The 23,487-nt window shown below is 45.7% G+C and overlaps 1 protein-coding gene across 1 annotated transcript in view; it reads left to right on the top strand.

The window, feature by feature from the left end:
* Window positions 1–21,658, top strand: part of ZFTRAF1 (zinc finger TRAF-type containing 1) — a 44,409-nt gene extending 22,751 nt beyond the window's left edge. The window contains exons 2-4 of the mRNA XM_054653763.2: window positions 701–939; window positions 4,981–5,192; window positions 21,249–21,658. Of these exons, the coding sequence (XP_054509738.1) occupies window positions 701–939; window positions 4,981–5,192; window positions 21,249–21,640 (843 nt within the window). The 3' untranslated portion in view covers window positions 21,641–21,658. The remainder of the gene's footprint in view (window positions 1–700; window positions 940–4,980; window positions 5,193–21,248) is intronic.
* Window positions 21,659–23,487: the final 1,829 nt, after the last annotated feature.

Raw genomic sequence — 23,487 nt, 5'->3', positions numbered from 1 at the left:
GAAATTAATTGGAAAAAATGGAATTAAAATGGCGGAAAAATGAGAAATTAAATGGAAAAATGCCAATAAAAATGGGGGGAAAATGGAGTTAAAAAGGTGAAAAATGAGAAATTGTATGGAAAAATTGAAATTAAAAATAGTTAAAAAATTTGAAATTAAATGGAAAAATACGAATAAAAAGTGGGAAAATTTGGAATTAAAAACATTTAAAATATTTGAAATTAAATGAAAAAATAAGAATAAAAAGTGGGAAAAAATTGCAATTAAAATGGCGGAAAAATGAGAAATTCAGTGGGAAAAATCCAATAAAAAATGGGAAAAAATGGAATTAAAATGGCATAAAAATTCGAAATTAAATGGAAAAAATCCAATTAAAAATATGGAAAAAATTCAATTAAAATGGCGGAAAAATGAGAAATTCAGTGGGAAAAATCCAATAAAAAATGGGAAAAAATGGAATTAAAATGGCATAAAAATTCGAAATTAAATGGAAAAAATCCAATTAAAAATATGGAAAAAATTCAATTAAAATGGTGTAAAAATTCGAAATTAAATGAAAAAAAATCCAAAAAAAAATCCCAAAAAATTCAAATTAAAACCATTAAAAAAATTCAAAATTTAATGGAAAACCAAAATTTAAAAATAAATAAAAATTCCAATTAAAATGCTAAAAAATTCCCATTTTTTTGTCGTTCCTCAGTGCACCAACGGGCACCTGATGTGCGCCGGCTGCTTCATCCACCTGCTGGCCGACTCTCGGCTGAAGGAGGAGCAGGCCACGTGTCCCAACTGCCGCTGCGAGATCTCCAAGAGCCTCTGCTGCCGCAACCTGGCCGTGGAGAAGGCGGTCAGCGAGCTGCCGGCCGAGTGCGGCTTCTGCGCCCGCCAGTTCCCCCGCTCGCTCCTCGAGCGCCACCAGAAGGACGAGTGCCAGGACAGGTCTGGGAGAAAATTTTTTGGGGTTTTTTGGAGGTTTTATGGAGTCTCCAGGTGTTGTTTGGTGGAGTCCAGGTGGTTTGGGGTGGTTCCGTGGTGGTTTGGGGTGGTTTTGGGTGGTGGGACACCAGGAACATCTCGAGATCTTCATTGGATCCACAGCAGAACCAGTGTCAGGATGGGTGAAGGATTTTATGGAGTCTCCAGGTGTTGTTTGGTGGAGTCCAGGTGGTTTGGGGTGGTTTGGAGATGGTTTGGGGTAGTTTTGGGTGGTGGGACACCAGGAACATCTCGAGATCTTCATTGGATCCACAGCAGAAGGAGTGTGAGGAGAGGTGAAGGATGTTATGGAGTCTGCAGGTGTTGTTTGGTGGAGTCCAGGTGGTTTTTGGAGGTTCCGTGGTGGTTTGGGGTGGTTTTGGGTGGTGGGACACCTCAAAGTTCTTGAGATCTTCATTGGATCCATAGCAGAACAAGTCTGAGGAGAGGTGAAAGATTTTATGGATTCTCCAGGTGTTGTTTGGTGGAGTCCAGGTGGTTTGGGGTGGTTCCGTGGTGGTTTGGGGTGGTTTTGGGGTGGTGGGACACCAGGAACATCTCAAGATCTTCATTGGATCTACAGCACAAGGAGTGTGAGGAGAGGTGAAGGATTTTATGGGGTTTTCTAATGATGTTTTAGGGTTCTGGGGTGGTTTTGGGTCTATTCAAGGTGGTTTTGGTGGTTTGGGGTGGTGGGACACCTCAAAGTTCTCGAGATCTTCACTGGATCCACAGCAGAACCAGTGTCAGGATGGGTGAAGGATTCTATGGGGTTTCTAAGGGGTTTTTGGTGGTTCTGGGGTGGTTCCAGGGTGGTTTTTGGTGGTTTTTGGCTGGTGGGACACCTCAAAGTTCTCGAGATCTTCATTGGATCACCCCCAGTAGGACCATCAAGGTGACCGATGGATGGGAATGGTCCTGGCTGGGAATTCTCCAATTTTTTGGGGGATTTTTGGGGATTTTGGGGCCGGTTTGGTGCTGGTGGGATGTGGCCGTGGAGAAGGCGGTCAGCGAGCTGCCGGCCGAGTGCGGCTTCTGCGCCCGCCAGTTCCCCCGGTCACTGCTCGAGCGCCACCAGAAGGACGAGTGCCAGGACAGGTCCGGGAGAATTTGGGATTTGGGTTTTTGGAGGTGTTATGGAGTCTCCAGGTGTTGTTTGGTGGAGTCCAGGTGGTTTGGGGTGGTTCTGTGGTGGTTTGGGGTGGTTTTGGGTGGTGGGACACCAGGAACATCTCGAGATCTTCATTGGATCTACAGCAGAACCAGTGTCAAGATGGGTGAAGGATGTTATGGAGTCTCCAGGTGTTGTTTGGTGGAGTCCAGGTGGTTTGGGGTGGTTTGGAGATGGTTTGGGGTGGTTTTGGGTGGTGGGACACCAGGAACATCTCAAGATCTTTGGAGCTCCACCAGAAGGAGGTGAGGGATGATGGGAGAAGAAGTTTTGGAGTTTTCTAAGGATGTTTTAGGGTTCTGGAGTGGTTTTGGGTGGTTTCAAGGCGGTTTTGGTGGTTTTTGGGTGGTGGGACACCAGGAACATCTCGAGATCTTCACTGGATCCACAGCAGAACCAGTGTCAGGAAAGCTGAAAGATTTTATGGGGTTTCTTAAGGATTTTTGGTGGTTCCAGGGTGGTTTTTGGTGGTTTTTGGGTGGTGGGACACCTCAAAGTTCTGGAGATCTTCACTGGATCACCCCCAGTAGGACCATCAGGGTGGCCGATGGATGAGAATGGTCCTGGCTCTGAATTCTCCGATTTTTTGGGGGATTTTTGGGGATTTTGGGGCCGGTTTGGTGCTGGTGGGATGTGGCCGTGGAGAAGGCGGTCAGCGAGCTGCCGGCCGAGTGCGGCTTCTGCGCCCGCCAGTTCCCCCGGTCACTGCTCGAGCGCCACCAGAAGGACGAGTGCCAGGACAGGTCTTGAAGAAATTTTTTTGGGGTTTTTTGGAGGTGTTATGGAGTCTCCGGGTGTTGTTTGGTGGAGTCCAGGTGGTTTGGGGTGGTTTGGAGATGGTTTGGGGTGGGTTTGGGTGGTGGGACACCAGGAACATCTCGAGATCTTCATTGGATCCACAGCAGAACAAGTCTGAGGAGAGGTGAAAGATTTTATGGAGTCTCCAGGTGTTGTTTGGTGGAGTCCAGGTGGTTTGGGGTGGTTTGGAGCTGGTTTGGGGTGGTTTTGGGTGGTGGGACACCAGGAACATCTCGAGATGTTTGGAGCACCATCAGAAGCAGGTATGGCTTGACAGGAGAAGAAGTTTTGGGGTTTTCTAAGGATGTTTTAGGGTTCTGGAGTGGTTTTGGGTGGTTTCAAGGCGGTTTTGGTGGTTTTTGGGTGGTGGGACACCAGGAACATCTCGAGATCTTCATTGGATCCACAGCACAAGGAGTGTGAGGAGACTTGAAAGATTTTATGGGGTTTTTAAGGGATTTTTGGTGGTTTTGGGGTCATTTTTGGTGGTTTTGGGGCGGTGGGACACCTCCAAGTTCTTGAGATCTTTGGAGCTCCAGCAGAAGGACGAGTGCCAGGACAGGTCTGGGATTTGGGAATTTTGGGAATTTTTTTTGAAGTTTTTAGGAGGTGTTATGGAGTCTCCAGGTGTTGTTTGGTGGAGTCCAGGTGGTTTTTGGAGGTTCCGTGGTGGTTTGGGGTGGTTTTGGGTGGTGGGACACCAGGAACATCTCGAGATCTTCATTGGATCCACAGCAGAAGCAGTGTGAGGAGAAGTGAAGGATGTTATGGAGTCTCCAGGTGTTGTTTGGTGGAGTCCAGGTGGTTTGGGGTGGTTTGGAGGTGATTTTTGTTGGTTTTGGGTGGTGGGACACCAGGAACATCTCGAGATCTTTGGAGCACCATGAGAAGGAGGTGTGGCTTAACAGGAGAAGAAGTTTTGGGGTTTTCTAAGGATGTTTTAGGGTTCTGGGGTGGTTTTGGGTCTATTCAAGGTGGTTTTTGGTGGTTTTTGGGTGGTGGGACACCAGGAACATCTCGAGATCTTCATTGGATCCGCAGCAGAATAAGTGTGAGGAGAGCTGAAAGATTTTATGGGGTTTTTAAGGGATTTTTGGTGGTTCTGAGGTGGTTTTGGGTCTATTCAAGGTGGTTTGGGGTGGTTTCATGGTGGTGGGACACCTCAAAGTTCTTGAGATCTTTGGAGCTCCACCAGAAGGACGAGTGCCAGGACAGGTCTGGGAGAAAATTTTTTGGGGTTTTTTGGAGGTGTTATGGAGTCTCCAGGTGTTGTTTGGTGGAGTCCAGGTGGTTTTTGGTGGTTCCATGGTGGTTTGGGGTGGTTTTGGGTGGTGGGACACCAGGAACATCTCGAGATCTTTGGAGAACCATCAGAAGCAGGTGTGGGATGATGGGAGAAGGAGTTTTGGAGATTTTGGGGAATTTTGTGAGGTTCTGGGGTGGTTTTTGGGTGGTTCCGTGGTGGTTTGGGGTGGTTTTGGGTGGTGGGACACCAGGAACATCTCGAGATCTTCATTGGACCCACAGCAGAATAAGTGTGAGGAGAGGTGAAGGATTTTATGGGGTTTCTAAGGGGTTTTGGTGGATTCCTGGTTGTTTGGGGTGGTTCCATGGTGGTTTGGGGTGGTTTTGGGTGGTGGGACACCTCAAAGTTCTCGAGATGTTCCTTGGAGCACCACCAGAAGGATATTGGGGACTTTTTAGGACTTTTGGGAATTTTTTGGGGAATTTTTTTGGATTTTTATGGAATTTTTGGTGCTTTTGGGGTTATTTTTGGTGGTTCCGGGGTGGTGGGACACCTCAAAGTTCTCCAGATCTTCCTTGGTCCACCACCAGAAGAAACACGAGAACATCTGAGAGCTTTGGAACAATCCTGGTTTGGATTTTTACCAATTTCTGGGACTTTTGGCCCATTTTTCTCCTCAATTTCTCCAAAACCTCCACAATTGTCCCCATCCATAGAATTGTCCCCAAACCTGGAATTGTCCCCAAACCTGGAATTGTCCCCAAGATGTCCCCAATTCTCCTTTCTCCAGGGTGACCCAGTGCAAGTACAAACGCATCGGGTGTCCCTGGCAGGGCCCCTTCCACGAGCTCTCGGTGCACGAGGCCGAGTGCTCCCACCCCACCAAGACGGGCAACGAGCTCATGGACATCCTGGACGAGATGGACCAAACGCGCAAGAAGGAGATGCAGCTCTACAACAGCATCTTCAGCCTGCTCAGCTTCGAGAAGATCGGCTACACCGGTATGGAGGACCACCACCATTCCAAAGAGGTCCCAACTCTTTGGGGCTTTCTAGAAGGTTCTATGGGGTCTCCAAGGGGTCTCAGAAGGTTCCCAGAAGGTTTTTAGCAGTTGTCCAAGGGTTTTCCGTGGTTTCCAGAAGGTTCTGTGGGTTCTCCAAGGGTTCCCAGAAGGTTTCCAGAAGGTCCTATGGGTTCTCCAAGGGTTCCCAGAAGGTTTCCAGAAGGTTCTATGGGGTCTTCAAGGGGTCTCAGAAGGTTCCCAGAAGGTTTTATGGAGTCTTCAAAGGGTTTCCCATGATCTCCAGAAGGTTCTATGGAGTTCCTCAAGTGTTTCCCATGGTTCCCAGAAGGTCCTATGGGTTCTCCAAGGGGTCTCCAAGGGTTCTCAGGAGGTTTTATGGAGTTCCTCAAGGGTTCTCCATGGTTTCCAGAAGGTTCTATGGAGTCCTCAAAGGGTTCTCCATGGTTTCCAGAAGGTCCTATGGGTTCTCCAAGGGTTCTCACAAAGTTCCCAGAAGGTTCTATGGGTTCTCCAAGGGTTCTCCAAGGGTTCTCAGAAGGTTCCCAGAAGGTTTTTAGTGGTTGTCCAAGGGCTCTCCATGGTTCCCAGAAGGTTTTATGGAGTCCCTCAAGGGCTCTCCATGGTTCCCAGGAGATGCAGCTCTACAACAGCATCTTCAGCCTGCTCAGCTTCGAGAAGATCGGCTACACCGCTATGGAGGACCACCACCGGTCCTAGGAGGTCTCAATTTTTTGGGGCTTTCTAGAAGGTCCTATGGGGTCTCCAAGGGGTCTCAGAAGGTTCCCAGAAGGTTTTATGGAGTTGTCCAAGGGTTTTGCGTGGTTTCCAGAAGGTTCCTAGAAGGTTCTATGGGTTCTCCAAGGGTTCCTCATGGTTTCCAGAAGGTCCTATGGGTTCTCCAAGGGGTCTCAGAAGGTTCCCAGGAGGTTTTATGGAGTTGTCCAAGTGTTTCCCATGGTTTCCAGAAGGTTCTATGGGTTCTCCAAGGGTTCCCAGAAGGTTCCCAGAAGGTTTTTAGTGGTTGTCCAAGGGTTCTCCATGGTTCCCCGGAGATGCAGCTCCACAACAGCATCTTCAGCCTGCTCAGCTTCGAGAAGATCAGCTACACCAGTATGGAGGACCACCACCGGTCCCAGGAGGTCTCAATTTTTTGGGGCTTTCTAGAAGGTCCTATGGGGTCTCCAAGGGGTCTCAGAAGGTTCCCAGATGGTTTTATGGTGTCCTCAAAGGGTTCTCCATGGTTCCTAGAAGGTTTCCAGAAGGTTCTGTGGGTTCTCCAAGGGTTCTCAGAAGGTTCCTAGAAGGTTTTATGGAGTTCCTCAAGGGTTTTCCATGGTTTCCAGAAGGTTCTGTGGGTTCTCCAAGGGTTCTCACAAAGTTCCCAGAAGGTTCTATGGAGTTCCTCAAGGGTTACCAGAAGGTTTTATGGAGTCCTCAAAGGGTTCTCCATGGTTCCTAGAAGGTTCTTAGAAGGTCCTATGGGTTCTCCCAGGGATCTCATAAGGTTCCCAGAAGGTCCTATGAGTTAGCCAAGGATTCTCCATGGTTTCCAGAAGGTTCTATGGGGTCTCCAAGGGTTCTCCAAGGGTTCTCAGGAGGTTTCATGGAGTTCCTCAAGGGTTCTCTATGGTTTCCAGAAGGTTCTATGGAGTTCTCAAAGGGTTCTCCATGGTTTCTAGAAGGTTCTATGGGTTCTCCAAGGGTTCTCAGAAGGTTTCTAGAAGGTTCTATGGAGTTCCTCAAGCGTTCTCCATGGTTTTCAGAAGGTCCCATGGGGTTCTCCAAGGGTTCTCAGAAGGTTCCCAGAAGGTTTTATGGAGTTTCTCAAAGGTTTTCTGTGGTTTTTAGAAGGTCCTATGGGTTCTCCAAGGGGTCTCCAAGGGTTCTCAGGAGGTTTTATGCGGTTGGCCAAGGGTTTCCCATGGTTTCCAGAAGGTTCTATGGGTTCTTCAAGGGTTCTCCAAGGGTTCTCAGGAGGTTTTATGGAGTTGTGCAAGGGTTTTCTGTGGTTTCCAGAAGGTTCTATGGGGTTCTCTGAAGGTTCCCAGAAGGTCCTATGGGTTCTCCAAGGGTTCTCACAAAGTTCCCAGAAGGTTCTATGGAGTCCTCAAAGGGTTTTCCATGATCTCCAGAAGGTTCTATGGGGTTCCTAAATGGTTTCCCATGGTTTCCAGAAGGTCCTATGGGGTCTCCAAGGGCTTTTCATGGTTTCCAGAAGGTTTCCAGAAGATTCTATGGGTTCTCCAAGGGTTCTCACAAAGTTCCCAGAAGGTTCTATGGAGTTCCTCAAGGGTTCTCCATGGTTTCCAGAAGGTTCTATGGAGTTCCCCAGGGCTTTCCCATGCTTTCCAGAAGGTTCCATGGGTTCTCCAAGGGTTCCCAGAAGGTTCCCAGAAGGTTTTTAGTGGTTGTCCAAGGGCTCTCCATGGTTCCCAGGAGATGCAGCTCTACAACAGCATCTTCAGCCTGCTCAGCTTCGAGAAGATCGGCTACACCGCTATGGAGGACCACCACCGGTCCCACCCAATTCCATGCGGTTTGGGGTTTTTCCAGAAGGTCCTATGGGGTCTCCAAGGGGTCTCCAAGGATTCTCAGAAGGTTTTATGGGGTTGTCCAAGGGTTTTCAGTGGTTTCCAGAAGGTTCCCAGAAGGTTCTATGGGGTTCTTCAAGGGTTCTCCATGGTCTCTAGAAGGTTCTATGGGTTCTCCAAGGGTTCTCAGAAAGTTCCTAGAAGGTTTTATGGAGTCCTCAAGGGGTTCTCCATGGTTTCCAGAAGGTTCTATGGAGTTCCTCAAGCGTTTCCCATGGTTCCCAGAAGGTTCTATGGGTTCTCCAAGGGGTCTCAGAAGGTTCCCAGATGGTTTTATGGAGTCCTCAAAGGGTTCTCCATGGTTTCCAGAAGGTTTTAGGAGGTTCTCCACGGGTTCTCCATGATCTCCAGAAGGTTCTATGGAGTTTCTCAAGTGTTTCCCATGGTTTCCAGAAGGTCCTATGGGTTCTCCAAGGGTTCTCCAAGGGTTCCCAGAAGGTTTTATGGAGTTTCTCAAGGGTTTTCTGTGGTTTCTAGAAGGTTCTGTGGGTTCTCCAAGGGGTCTCAGAAGGTTCCCAGGAGGTTTTATGGAGTTCCTCAAGGGTTTCCCATGGTTTCCAGAAGGTTCCATGGGTTCTCCAAGGGTTCTCCAAGAGTTCTCCATGGTTTCCAGAAGGTTCTATGGCTTCTCCAAGGGTTCCTAGAAGGTTCCCAGAAGGTTCCTAGAAGGTTCTATGGGTTCTCCAAGGGATCTCAGAAGATTCTGAGAAGGTTCTATGGAGTTCCTCAAGCATTTCCCATGGTTTCCAGAAGGTTCTATAGGTTCTCCAAGGATTCTCTGAAGGTCCTATGGAGTTCTCCAAGTGTTCTCCCTGGTTTCCAGAAGGTTCTATGGGGTTCTTCAAAGGTTTGCCATGGTTTCCAGAAGGTCCTATGGGTTCTTCTAGGGTTCTCAGAAGGTTTTTAGTGGTTGTCCAAGGGTTTCCCATGGTTTCCAGAAGGTTCTATGGGTTCTCCAAGGGTTCTCAGAAGGTTTCTAGAAGGTTCTATGGGGTTCTCAGAAGGTTTCCCATGGTTTCCAGAAGGTTCTATGGGTTCTTCAAGGGTTTCCAGAAGCTTCTATGGAGGTCCTCAAGGGTTCTCTGTGATTCCCAGAAGGTCCTATGGGTTCTCCAAGAGTGCTCAGAAGGTTCCCAGAAGGTTTTTAGTGGTTGTCCAAGTGTTTCCCATGGTTTCCAGAAGGTTCTATGGGTTCTCCAAGGGTTCTCCAAGGGTTCTCAGGAGGTTTCATGGAGTTGTCCAAGGGTTCTCCATGATCTTCAGAAGGTTCTATGGGTTCTCCAAGGGTTCTCCATGAGTTCCCAGAAGGTTCCATGGGTTCTCCAAGGGTTTCCAGAAGGTTCTGTTGGTTCTCCAAGGGTTCTCTATGGTTTCCAGAAGGTCCTATGGAGTCCTCAAAGGGTTTTCCATGGTTTCTAGAAGGTCCTATAGGTTCTCCAAGGGGTGTCCAAGGGTTCCCAGAAGGTTTATAGTGGTTGCCCAAGGGTTCTCCATGGTTTCCAGAAGGTCCTATGGGTTCTCCAAGGGTTCTCACAAAGTTCCCAGAAGCTTCTATGGAGTTCCCCTGGGCTTTCCCATGGTTTCCAGAAGGTCCTATGGGTTCTCCAAGGGGCCTCAGAAGGTTCCCAGAAGGTTCTGTGGAGTTCCTCAAGCGTTTCCCATGGTTTCCAGAAGGTTCCATGGGTTCTCCAAGGGTTCTCAGAAGGTTCCCAGAAGGTTTTATGGAGTCCTTAAAGGGTTTCCAGAAGGTCCTATGGGGTCTCCAAGGGGTCTCCAAGGGTTCTCAGGAGGTTTTATGGGGTTGTCCAAGGGTTTTCCATGGTTTCCAGAAGGTTCCATGGGTTCTTCAAGAGTTTCCAGAAGGTCCTATGGGGTTCTCAGAAGGTTTTCCATGGTTTCCAGAAGGTTCCATGGATTTTCCACCGTTTCCCCCAAAGTTTCCGCGTTTTTTTCAGCCGTGCAAAGGAAATTTTGGGATTTCTCCTGCAATTCCAGAAGAGTTTGGGCTTGGGGGAGGAAATTTGGGAATTTTGTGGGATCCCGGTGAATCCTTTTAGGATCCATTGATAATTTTGGGAATTTTTTAGGATCCTTTTGGAATCTGATCAGAATTTTGGGAATTTTGTGGGATCCCAATGAATCCTTTTAGGATCCTGGTGATAATTCCAGGAATTTTGTAGGATCCTGAAGATTCCCTTTGGGATCTGATCAGAAATTTGGGAATTTTGTGGGATCCCGGTGAAGCCATTTGGAAACCTGGGATCATTTTTGGAATTTTTGTAGGACCCTGAGCAATTCTTGTAGGATCCCATGAAAATTCCGGGAATTCTGTAGGATCCTGGTGAATCCCTTTGGGATCTGGTGAAAATGTTGGGAATTTTGTAGGATTTTGGTGAGAATTTTGGGAATGTTTTAGGATCTTGACAAATCCTTGTAGCATCCAATGAAAATTCTGGGAATTTTGTAGGATCCCGGTGAATCCTTGTAGGATTTGAGGATATTTTTGGGAATTTTTTAGGATTTCGTGAATCCTTGTAGGATCCATTGATAATTTTGGGAATTTTATAGGATCCTGATGAGGCCCCTTGGAAACCCGGGATCATTTGGGGAATTTTGTGGGATCCTGGTGAATCCTTTTAGGATCTGATCAGAATTTTGGGAATTTTGTGGGATCCTGGTGAATCCTTTTAGCATCCGGTGAGAATTTTGGGAATTTTGTAGGATCTGATGATAAGTTCAGGAATTTTGTAGGATCCAGGTGAATCCTTTTAGGATCCATTGATAATTCCGGGAATTTTGTAGGATCCTGGAGAAGCCCCTTGGAGACTTGGGATGATTTGGGGAATTTTGTGGGATAACCATGGATCCTTGTAGGATCCAATGAAAATTCCGGGAATTCTGTAGGATCCTGGTGAATCCCTTTTAGGATCAGATCAGAATTTTGGGAATTTTGTAGGATCCCAGTGAGGCCCCTTGGAACCCTGGGATCATTTTGGGGAATTTTGTGGGATCCTGGTGAATCCTTTTAGGATCCTGGTGATAATTTTGGGAATTTTGTAGGATCCTGGTGAATCCTTTTAGGATCCATTGATAATTCTGGGAGTTTTGTAGGATCCCGGTGAAACCACGTGGAAACTTGGGATCGTTTTTGGAATTTTGTGGGATCTGAGGAGAATTTTGGGAATTTTGTGGGATCTTGGTGAATCCTTGTAGGATCCATTGACAATTCCGGGAATTTTGTAGGATCCTGGTGAATCCTTTTAGGATCAGATCAGAATTTTGGGAATTTTGTAGGATCCTGGGGAATCCTTGTAGGATCCATTGATAATTCCAGGAATTTTGTAGGATCTGAGGAGAAATTTGGGAATTTTTTAGGATCTTGACAAATCCTTGTAGCATCCAATGAAAATTCTGGGAATTTTGTAGGATCCTGGTGATGATTCCGGGAATTTTGTAGGATCCTGGTGAATCCCTTTGGGATCTGATCAGAATTTTGTAGGATTTCAATGAATCCCTTTAGGATCACGGTGAGAATTTTGGGAATTTTGTAGGATCCTGGTGAGGCCCCTTGGAAACCTGGGATCATTTGGGGAATTTTGTGGGATCCTGGTGGATCCTTTTGGGATCTGATCAGAATTTTGGGAATTTTGTAGAATCCCGGTGAATCCTTGTAGGATCCAATGAAAATTCTGGGAATTTTGTAGGATCCCGGTGAATCCTTTTAGGATCATGGTGATAATTTTGGGAATTTTGTAGGATCCTGGCAAATCTTTGTAGGATCCATTGATAATTCCAGGCATTTTGTAGGATCCTGGGGAATCCTTTTAGGATGTGAGGAGAATTTTGGGAATTTTGTAGGATCTGGTTGAAAATTTGGGAATTTTGTAGGATCCCGGTGAAGCCCCTTGGAAACCTGGGATCAATCTGGGAATTTTGTGGGATAACGATGGATCCTTTTAGGATCTGGTGAAAATGTTGGGAATTTTGTAGGATCCTGGTGAATCCTTGTAGGATCTGAGGATATTTTTGGGAATTTTTTTAGGATCCTGAAAAATCCTTTTAGGATCTGGTGAGAATTCCAGGAATTTTGTAGCATCCTGGTGAATCCTTTGGGGATCTGATCAGAATTTGGGAATTTTGTGGGATCCTGGTGAAGCCCCTTGGAAACTTCTGGGAATTTTTGTAGGACCCTGAGCAATTCTTGTAGCATCCAATGAAAATTCCAGGAATTTTGTGGGATCGTGGTGAATCCTTTTGGGATCTGATCAGAATTCTGGGAATTTTGTGGGATCCTGGTGAGAATTTGTGGGAATTTTGTGGGATCCTGGTGAATCCTTCTGGGATCTGTTGATAATTCCAGGAATTTTGTAGGATCTGAGGAGAATTTTGGGAATGTTTTAGGATCTTGACAAATCCTTGTAGCATCCAATGAAAATTCCGGGAATTTTGTGGGATCCTGGTGAATCCTTTTGGGATCTGATCAGAATTTTGTAGGATTTCAATGAATCCCTTTAGGATCACGGTGATAATTTTGGGAATTTTGTAGGATCTGGTTGAAAATTTGGGAATTTTGTAGGATCCTGGTGAGGCCCCTTGGAAACCTGGGATCACTTGGGGAATTTTGTGGGATCCTGGGGAATCCTTTTGGGATCTGATCAGAATTTTGGGAATTTTGTGGAATCCCGGTGAATCATTTTAGGATCCAGTGAGAATTTTGGGAATTTTGTAGGATCTGATGATAAGTTCAGGAATTTTGTAGGATCCTGGTGAATCCTTGTAGCATCCATTGATAATTCCAGGAATTTTTTAGGATCTTGGTCAATCCTTGTAGGATCCTGGTGATAATCTTGGGAATTTTGTAGGATCTGGTGAGAATTTTGGGAATTTTGTAGGATCCTGGTGATAATTCCAGGAATTTTTTAGGATCCTGGTGGTTCCTGTTAGGATCTGATCAGAAATTCAGGAATTTTGTGGGATCCCGGTGAGGCCTCTTGGAAACCTGGGATCATTTTGGGAATTTGCTGGATCCTTTTGGGATCTGATCAGAATTTTGGGAATTTTGTAGGATCCTGGTGAATCCTTTTAGGATCATGGTGAGAACTTCGGGAATTTTGTGGGATCCCGGTGAAGCCCCTTGGAAACCTGGGATCATTTGGGGAATTTGCTGGATCCTTTTGGGATCTGATCAGAATTTTGGGAATTTTGTGGGATCATGACAAATCCTTTTGGGATCCATTGATAATTTTGGGAATTTTGTAGGATCCCAGTGAGGCCCCTTGGAAACCTGGGATCGTTTTGGGAATTTTGTGGGATCTGAGGAGAATTTTGGGAATTTTGTGGGATCCTGGTGAATCCTTGTAGGATCCAATGAAAATTCCGGGAATTTTGTAGGATCCTGGTGGCTCCTTTTGGGATCTGATCAGAATTTTGGGAATTTTATAGGATCCCGGTGAATCCTTGTAGGATCCATTGATAATTCCAGGAATTTTGTAGGATCCTGGTGAAGCCCCTTGGAGACTTGGGATCATTTGGGGAATTTTGTGGGATAACGATGAATCCTTGTAGGATCCATTGATAATTTTGGGAATTTTGTAGGATCCTGAGGAGAATTTTGGGAATCTTTTAGGATCTTGACAAATCCTTGTAGCATCCAATGAAAATTCCGGGAATTTTGTAGGATCCGGGGGAATCCTTTTAGGATCATGGTGAGAATTTTGGGAATTTTGTGGGATCCTGGTAAATCCCTTTGGGATCCGTTGATAATTCCAGGAATTTTTGTAGGATCCTGGGGAATCCTTGTAGGATCTGATCAGAATTTTGGGAATTTTGTGGAATCCCGGTGAATCCTTGTAGGATCCGTTGATAATTCCGGGATTTTTGTAGGATCCTGGTGAATCCTTTTAGGATCCATTGATAATTTCTGGAATCTTGTAGGATCCTGGTGAAGCCCCTTGGAAACCTGGGATCATTTTGGGATCCTGGTAGGATCCATTGATAATTCTGGGAATTTTGTGGGATCCTGGTGAAGCCCCTTGGAAACTTGGGATCATTTGGGGAATTTTGTGGGATCCTGGGGAATCCTTGTAGGATCCATTGATAATTCCAGGAATTTTGTAGGATCCTGGTGAATCCCTTTAGGATCTGATCAGAATTTTGGGAATTTTGTGGGACCCTGAGGAATCCCTGTAGCCCCCAGTGACCCCTCCTGGACCCTTCCCCTCCCCCTCTGACCCCACCTGACCCCTCCTGACCCTCCCTGACCCCTCCCTGACCCTCCCTGACCCCTCCCTGACCCCTCCCTGACCCCTCCTGACCCCTCCCTGACCCCCCTCCCCCTGACCCCTCCCTGACCCCCTCCCCCTGACCCCCCTGACCCCCTCCCTGACCCCTCCCCTGACCCTCCCTGACCCCCCCTGACCCCCTCCCTGACCCCTCTGACCCCTCCCTGACCCCTCCCTGACCCCCCCTGACCCCCTCCCTGACCCCCTCCCTGACCTTTCCTGACCCTCCCAGACCCCCTCCCTGACCCCTCCCTGACCCCTCCCTGACCCTCCCTGACCCCACCCTGACCCCTCCCTGACCCCTCCCTGACCTTTCCTGACCCTCCCTGACCCCTCCCTGACCCCTCCCTGACCCCTCCCTGACCCCTCCTGACCCCCCCTGACCCTCCCTGACCCCCTCCCTGACCCCCCCTGACCCCTCCTGGACCCTTCCCCTCCCCCTCTGACCCCTCCCTGACCCTCCCTGACCCCTCCCTGACCCCTCCCTGACCCCCTCCCTGACCCCTCTGACCCTCCCTGACCCCTCCCTGACCCCTCCCTGACCCTCCCTGACCCCTCCCTGACCCCTCCCTGACCCCTCCCTGACCCCTCTGACCCCTCCCTGACCCCTCCCTGACCCCTCCCTGACCCTCCCTGACCCCTCCCTGACCCCTCCCTGACCCCACCCTGACCCCTCCCTGACCCCTCCCTGACCCCTCCTGACCCCCCTGACCCCTCCCTGACCCTCCCTGACCCCTCCCTGACCCTCCCTGACCCTCCCTGACCCCCTCCCTGACCCTCCCTGACCCCTCCCTGACCCCTCCTGACCCCCTCCTGACCCCCTGACACCCTCCTGACCCCTCCTGACCCCTCCTGACCCTCCTGACCCCTCCCTGACCCTCCCTGACCCTCCCTGACCCCCCCTGACCCCCCTGACCCCTCCTGACCCCTCCTGACCCCTCCTGACCCCCTCCTGACCCCTCCCTGACCCCCCCTGACCCCTCCTGACCCCCTCCTGACCCCTCCCTGACCCCCCCTGACCCCTCCCTGACCCCTCCCTGACCCCCCCCAATTTTTTCCTGATTTTTCCCCCAATTTTCCCCCAATTTTTTCCCGATTTTTCCCCGATTTTTTCCCAATTTTTTCCCCGATTTTTTCCCAATTTTTCCCGATTTTTCCCCAGATTTTTTCCCAATTTTTCCTCGATTTTTTCCCCCGATTTTCCCCCTATTTTTCCCCGATTTTTCCCCAATTTTTCCCCGATTGTTCCCCAAATTTTTCCCCCAATTTTTTTCCCAATTTTTCCCTGATTTTCCCCCAATTTTCCCCTGATTTTTCCCCAATTATTCCACAATTTTTTCTCAATTTTTTTTCCGATTTCCCCCAATTTTCCCTGCATTTTTTCCTGATTTTTTCCCGATTTTTCCCCAAATTTTCCCCCGATTTTTCCCTATTTTTTCTCCAATTTTTCCCAAATTTTTTCTCAATTTTTTTCCCGATTTTCCCCCGATTTTCCCCTGATTTTTGCCCTGATTTTTTCCCCCTGATTTTTCCCCCAATTTCCCCCCAATTTTTTCCCCGATTTTTCCCCCATTTTTTCCCCATTTTTACCCGATTTCTTCCCCAATTTTTTCCCTATTTTCCCCCAATTTTCCCCCAATTTCCCCCCAATTTTTCCCCCCAATTTTCCCCAAATTTCCCCCAATTTTTCCCCCGATTTTTTCCCTATTTTTTCCCTATTTTTCCCGATTTCTTTCCTGATTTTTCCCCCCGATTTTTCCCGATTTTTCCCCGATTTTTTTCCGATTTTCCCCAATTTTTTTCCTCAATTTTCCCCCATTTTTCCCCAATTTTTTTCCAATTTTCCCCCGATTTTTCCTCGATTTTTTCCTGATTTTTCCCCAATTTTTTCCCAATTTTTCCCCGATTTTTTCCCCAATTTTTTCCTGCTTTTTCCCCAACTTTTTCCCGATATTTTCCCCGATTTTTCTCCGATTTTTCCCCGATTTTTCCCCTATTTTTTCCCCAATTTTTTCCCGATTTTTTCCCGATTTTCCCCCGATTTTTTCCCAATTTTTCCCTGATTTTCCCCCAATTTTTCCCCGATTTTCCCCCTGATTTTTTCCTGATTTTTCCCCCAATTTTTCCCCGATTTTTCCCCAATTTTTCCCAATTTTTTCTTGATTTTTCCCTGATTTTTCCCCGATTTTTCCCCAATTTTCCCCCGAATTTCCCCCAATTTTTCCTCAATTTTCCCCCAATTTTCCCCCAATTCCCCCCCCAATTTTTTTCCCTATTTTTCCCCGATTTTTTTCCCAATTTTTTCCTGATTTTTTCCTGATTTTTCCCTGATTTCCCCTGATTTTTCCTGAAATTTTCCTCAATTTTTCCCCCGATTTTTCCCCGATTTTTTCCCAATTTTTCACCAAATTTTTCCCAATTTTCCCCCGAATTTTTCCCGATTTTTTCTCGATTTTCCACCAATTTTTTCCTGATTTTTCCCTGATTTTTCTGGAATTTTCCCTGATTTTTTCCCCCAATTTTTTCCCAATTTTTTTGCCCGATTTTTTTCCGGATTTTTCCCCGATTTTCCCCCGATTTTTTTCCCAATTTTTCCCTGATTTTCCCCCAATTTTTTCCCGATTTCTCCCCAATTTTTTCCCGATATTTTCTCGATTTTTCCCCCAAATTTTCTGTAATTTTTTCCCGATTTTCCCCCTATTTTTCCCCGATCTTCCCCCAATTTTTTTCCTGATTTTTCCCCAATTTTTTCCCCCGATTTCCCCCCAATTTTTTTCCCATTTTTCCCCGATTTTTCCCCGATTTTTTCCCAGATTTTTCCCCGATTTTTCCCCGATTTTTCCCCCAAATTTTCCTCAATTTTCCCCGATTTTTTCCCCGATTTTTCCCCGATTTTTTCCCCAATTTTCCCCCAATTTTTCCCAATTTTTTCCCGATTTTTTCCTGATTTTTCCCCGATTTTTCCCTGATTTTCCCCCGATTTTTCCCCAAATTTTCCTCAATTTCCCCCCGATTTTTCCCCGATTTTTTCCTCAAATTTTTCCCGATTTTCCCCAATTTTTCCCCCGATTTTTCCCCGACTTTTTCCCCGATTTTTCCCCAATTTTTTCCCTATTTTTTCCCGATTTTTCCCCAAATTTTCCCGATTTTTCCCCCGATTTTTTCCCCAATTTTTTCCCCCAATTTCTCCTGATTTTTCCCCCAATTTTTCCCCTATTTTTTCCTCAATTTTTGCCCTGATGTTTCCCCACTTTTTCCCTGATTTTCCCCAATTTTCTCCTGATTTTTCCCCAATTTTTCCCCTATTTTTTCCTCAATTTTTGCCCTGATTTTCCTGATTTTTCCCCTGATTTTTCCCCAATTTTTCCACAATTTTCCCCAATTTTTCCCTGATTTTCCCCCCGATTTTTTCCCGATTTTCCCCTGATTTTTCCCCAATTTTTCCCCAATTTTTCCCCGATTTTTCCCCAATTTTTTCCCAATTTTTCCCCCAAATTTTCCCCAATTTTTCCCCGATTTTTCCCCAATTTTCCCCCGATTTTTTCCCTATTTTCCCCCATTTTTTCCCCTAATTCCCCCAATTCTTCCCCCAATTTTTCCCCAATTTCCCCCCAATTTTTTCCCAATTTTTCCCCAATTTCCCCCCGATTTTTCCCCAATTTTTTCCCAATTTTTCCCCAAAATTTTCCCCAATTTTTCCCCGATTTTTCCCCAATTTTCCCCCGATTTTTTCCCTATTTTCCCCCATTTTTTTCCCCATAATTCCCCCAATTCTTCCCCCAATTTTTCCCCAATTTCCCCCCAATTTTTTCCCAATTTTTCCCCAATTTCCCCCCAATTTTTTCCCAATTTTTCCCCCAATTTTTCCCTGATTTTTCCCCGATTTTTTCCTGATTTTCCCCCAATTTTTTCCCCGATTTTTTTTCCTGATTTTTCCTCAATTATTCCACAATTTTTTTCAATTTTTTCCCGATTTTTCCCCTGATTTTCCCCCTATTTTCCCCTAATTTTCCCCCAATTTTTTCCCCAATTTCCCCCCAATTTCCCCCAATTTTTCCCTATTTTCCCCCAATTTCCCCCAATTTGCCCCCGATTTTTCCCCAATTATTCCTCAATTTTTTTCCCCGATTTTTCCCACAATTTTCCTCCAATTTTCCCCTAATTTTCCCCGATTTTCCCCCAATTTTCCTCAATTTTTCCCCAATTTTTCCCCGATTTTCCCCTGATTTTCCCCCCGATTTTTTCCCACAATTTTTCTCCAATTTTCCCCTGATTTTTTTCCAATTTTCCCCCAATTTTCCCCCGATTTTTCCCTGATTTTTTCCCAATTTTTCCCCAATTTTTCCCCAATTTTTTCCCGGATTTTCCCCCCGATTTTTCCCCGATTTTTTCCCTGATTTTTTCCCGATTTTCCCCCAATTTTCCCCGATTTTCCCCCGATTTTTTCCCAATTTTCCCCTGATTTTCCCCCAATTTTCCCCCGATTTTTTCCCCGATTTCCCCCAATTTTTCCCCCGATTTTTTCCGAATATTTTACCAATTTTCCCCCAATTTTTTCCCTGATTTTCCCCCAATTTCCCCCCAATTTTCCCCCAATTTCCCCCAATTATTCCACAATTTTTTCTCAATTTTTTTCCTGATTTTTCCCCAATTTTCCCCCAATTTCCCCCCAATTTCCCCCCAATTTTCCCCCAATTTTCCCCCCAATTTTCCCCCGATTTTCCCCTAATTTTCCCCCGATTTTCCCCTGATTTTTCCCCAATTTTCCCCCGATTTTTCCCCAATTTTCCCCGATTTTTCTCCAATTTTTTTCCCAATTTTTTCCTGATTTTCCCCAATTTTCCCCCAATTTTTTTCCCGATTTTCCCCAATTTTCCCCCAATTTTTCCCTGATTTTCCCTTAATTTTCCCCCGATTTTTCCCAATTATTCCACAATTTTTTCTCAATTTTTCCCCGATTTTCCCCCGATTTTCCCCCAATTTTCCCCCCATTTCCCCCCATTTCCCCCCAATTTTCCCTGAATTTCCCCCAATTTTTCCCCAATTTTTTTTCCCAATTTTTCCCCGATTTTCCCCCATTTCCCCCCAATTTTTTCCCAATTTTCCCCCGATTTTTCCCCAATTTTTTCCCAATTTTTTCCCGATTTTCCCCTGATTTTTCCCCAATTTTTTCCCCAATTATTCCACAATTTTTCCTTGATTTTTTCCCCTGATTTTCCCCCTATTTTCCCCCGATTTTCCCCCAATTTTTTTCCCAATTTCCCCCCAATTTCCCCCAATTTTTCCCCAATTTTCCCCCAATTTCCCCCCAATTTTCCCCCAATTTTCCCCCAATTTCCCCCAATTATTCCACAATTTTTTCTCAATTTTTTTCCCGATTTTCCGCCGATTTTCCCCCGATTTTTCCCAATTTTTCCCCAATTTTTCCCTGATTTTTTCCCAATTTCCCCCCAATTTACCCCCTATTTTTCCCCAATTTTTCCCAAATTTTCCCCTGATTTTTCCCCAATTATTCCACAATTTTTTCTCAATTTTTCCCCCAATTTTCCCCCAATTTTTCCCCAATATTTTCCCAATTTTCCCCCAAATTTCCCCCGATTTTCCCACAATTCTCCTGCAACTTTTCCCCGATTTTTCCCTGATTTTCCCCGATTTTCCCCCAATTTTCCCCCCATTTCCCCCCAATTTCCCCCAATTTCCCCCAATTTTCCCCCAATTTTTCCCAATTTCCCCCCAATTTTCCCCCAAATTTTCCCCCGATTTTCCCCCAATTTTTTTCCAATTTTCCCCCTATTTTTCCCCCAATTTCCCCCCAATTTCCCCCCAATTTTTTCCCTATTTTTCCCCGATTTTCCCCCAATTTTTCCTCAATTTTCCCCCAATTTTCCCCCAATTTTCCCCCGATTTTCCCCTGATTTTCCCCAATTTTCCCCCAATTTTTCCCAATTATTCCACAATTTTCCCCAATTTTTTCCACCAATTTCCCCCCAATTTCCCCCAATTTTTCCCCCGATTTTCCCCAATTTTCCCCTGATTTTCCTCGATTTTTCCCCAATTTTCCCCTGATTTTTCCCTATTTTTCCTCAATTTTCCCAATTTTTCTCCTGATTTTCACCTGATTTTCCCCCAATTTTTTTCCCAATTTTTCCCCGATTTTTTCCTGATTTTTCCTCGTTTTCTTCCCGATTTTTTCTGAATTTTTTCTCGATTTTTCCCCTATTTTTCCCCAATTTTCCCCCGATTTTTCCCCAATTTTTTCCTCAATTTTTCCCCTATTTTTCCCGATTTTTCCTTGATTTTTCCCTGAAATTTTCCCGATTTTTCCCTGAAATTTTCCCAATTTTTTCCCAATTTTCCCCTGATTTTTCCCCAATTTTTCCTCGATTTTTCCTGTGATTTTTTTCCAATTTTCCCCCAATTTTCCCTCAATTTTCCCCCAATTTTCCCCCGATTTTTCCCCAATTTTTCCCAATTTTTTCCTCGTTTTTTTCCCTATTTTTCCTTGATTTTTCCCCTGATTTTTCCTTGATTTTTCCCCAATTTTCCCCCGATTTTCCCTGATTTTCCCCTGATTTTTTCCCAATTATTCCACAATTTTGTCTTTATTTTTTCCCGATTTTCCCCTGATTGTTCCCCAATTTTTCCCAATTTTTCCCCAATTATTCCACAATTTTTTCTCAATTTTTTTCCCGATTTCCCCCCGATTTTCCCCCCAATTTCCCCCCAATTTTTTCCCGATTTTCCCCTGATTTTCCCCCGATTTTTCCTTAATTTTCCCCCGATTTTTCCCAATTATTCCACAATTTTTTCTCAATTTTTCCCCGATTTTCCCCCGATTTTTGCCAATATTTTCCCAATTTTCCCCGCAATTTCCCCCCAATTTTTCCCCGATTTTCCCTTAATTTTCCCCCGATTTTTCCCAATTATTCCACAATTTTTTCTCAATTTTTCCCCGATTTTCCCCCGATTTTTGCCAATATTTTCCCAATTTTCCCCGCAATTTCCCCCCAATTTTTCCCCGATTTTCCCCCAATTTTTCCCCAATTTTCCTCCGATTTTTCCCTATTTTTTCCCGATTTTTCCCCGATTTTTCCCCAATTGTTTTCCCGATTTTTCCCAATTATTTCTCAATTTCCCCCCAATTTTTCCCCCTCTCCGCAGAGGTCCAGTTCCGCCCGTACCGCACCGACGACTTCATCACGCGCCTGTACTACGAGACGCCGCGCCTCACCGTGCTCAACCAGACCTGGGTGCTGAAGGCGCGCGTCAACGACTCCGAGCGCAACCCCAACCTCTCGTGCAAGCGCACGCTGAGCTTCCAGCTGATCCTCAAGAGCAAGGTCAACTCGCCCATGGAGTGCTCCTTCCTCCTCCTCGAGGGGCCCTACGACGACGTCAAGATCCGCCCCGTCATCTACCACTTCGTCTTCAGCAACGAGAGCAACGAGACCGACTACATGGCGCTGCCCATCGTCGACTCGGTGGAGTGCAACAAACTGCTGGCGGCCAAGAACATCAACCTGCGCCTTTTTATATTCCAGATCCAAAAATAAAGCGCCCGCCTGACTTTGGCTTTTTCTCCCCCAAGGGATGGGACTGGAGGGTGGGGTTTTGGGGTTTGTTTTTTTTTGGGGTTTTTTTTGGGGGAGGGTGAGGGTGGAAAGAGGATGATGATGATGATGATGATGGTGATGGTGAAGAGTTTTAGCGGTGTTGGCGTTGTCGGTGTCGATGGCGTCGCACGCGGCCGGGAAGGCGGCGGAAGCATTAAAGGAAGCGGAGTTGACGTGGTTGAGAGTGGGTTGGGAGAGGGGAGAAAATGGGGTGGGAATGGGTTGGGAAAGGAGAAAAAATGGGTGGAAATTGGTGAGGATGGGTTGGAATTGAGAAAAATTGGTGGTGAGTGAATGAAGTTGGCTTGGGACCATCAAAAATGGGTGGAAATTGGTGGGAATGGGTTGGAAGCACCGAAAATTGGTGGTGAGCGAATGAAATTCCATTGGAACCATCAAAAATGGGTTGGAAAAGACAAAAATGGGGTGGAAAAGACAAAAATGGGTTGGAAGTGACAAAGTTGGTGGTGAGTGAATGAAATTGGATTGGGACCATCAAAAATGGGGTGAAATTGGTAAAAATTGGTTTGAAGCAACAAAAGTTGCTGGTGAGGAAATGGAGTTGGCTTGGGACCATCAAAAATGGGTTGGAATTGGTAGAAATGGGTTGGAAGAGGCAAAAATGGGTGGAAATTGGTAAAAATGGGTTGGAAAGGAAAAAAAATGGGTGTTGAGCGAATGGAGTTGACTTGGAACCATCAAAAATGGGCTGGAAGTGACTGAAAATTGGTTTAAAGTGGCAAAAATTGGTGGTGAGTGAATGGAGTTTTGGCTTGGGACCATCATAAATGGGTGGAAATTGGTAAAAAATGGGTTGGAAAAGAGAAAAAATGGTGGTGAGCAAATGGAATGGCCTGGGAAGCATCAAAAATGGGTTGGAAGTGACAAAAATTGGTTTAAAGTGGCAAAAGTTGGTGGTGAACGAATGGAATTGGATTGGAACAGCAAAAATGGGTGGAAAGTGGTGGAAATGGGTTGGAAAAGACAAAAATGGGTGGAAATTGGTGACAATCGGTTGGGAGAGGGAAGAAATGGGTGGAAATTGGTGAGAAATGGGTTGGAAAAGAGAAAAGTTGGTGGGAGAGCGAATGGAACTGCCTTGGAACCATCAAAAAATGGGTTGGAAGTGACAAAAATGGGTGGAAATTGCTGGAAATGGGTTGGAAAAGTGAAAAAAATGGTGGTGAGCGAATGGAACTGCCTGGGAACCATCAAAAATGGGTTGGAATTGGTGAAAATGGGTTGGAAGAGAGAAAAATGGGTTGGAAGCAGCAAAAATTGGTGGTGAGTGAATGGAATTATGTTGGAACCATCAAAAATGGGTTGGAAGTGACAAAAATGGGTTGGAAAAGACAAAATTTGGTGGTGAGTGAATGGAATTGGCTTGGGACCATCAAAAATGGGTTGGAATTGGTAAAAATGGATTGGAAGAAACAAAAATGGGTGGAAATTGGTAAAAATGGGTTGGAAAAGAGAAAAGTTGGTGGTGAGTGAATGGAGTTGGCTTGGGACCATCAAAAATGGGTGGAAATTGCTGAAAATGGGTTGGAAGCACCAAAAATCGGTGGTGAGTGAATGGAATGGCCTTAAAACATCAAAAAATGGGTTGGAAGAGACAAAAATGGGTTGGAAGAGACAAAAATGGGTTGGAAAAGACAAAATTTGGTGGTGAGCAAATGGAATTGGCTTGGGACCATCAAAAATGGGTGGGAATTGGTAAAAATGGGTTGGAAGAGAGAAAAAATTGGTTGGAAGTGACAAAAATTGGTTTAAAGAGGAAAAAAGTT

Source organism: Agelaius phoeniceus, chromosome 1 (genome assembly GCF_051311805.1).
Source record: "Agelaius phoeniceus isolate bAgePho1 chromosome 1, bAgePho1.hap1, whole genome shotgun sequence".
NCBI classification, from domain to species: Eukaryota; Metazoa; Chordata; class Aves; order Passeriformes; family Icteridae; genus Agelaius; species Agelaius phoeniceus.
This window is presented reverse-complemented; position numbering and strand designations above follow the sequence as displayed.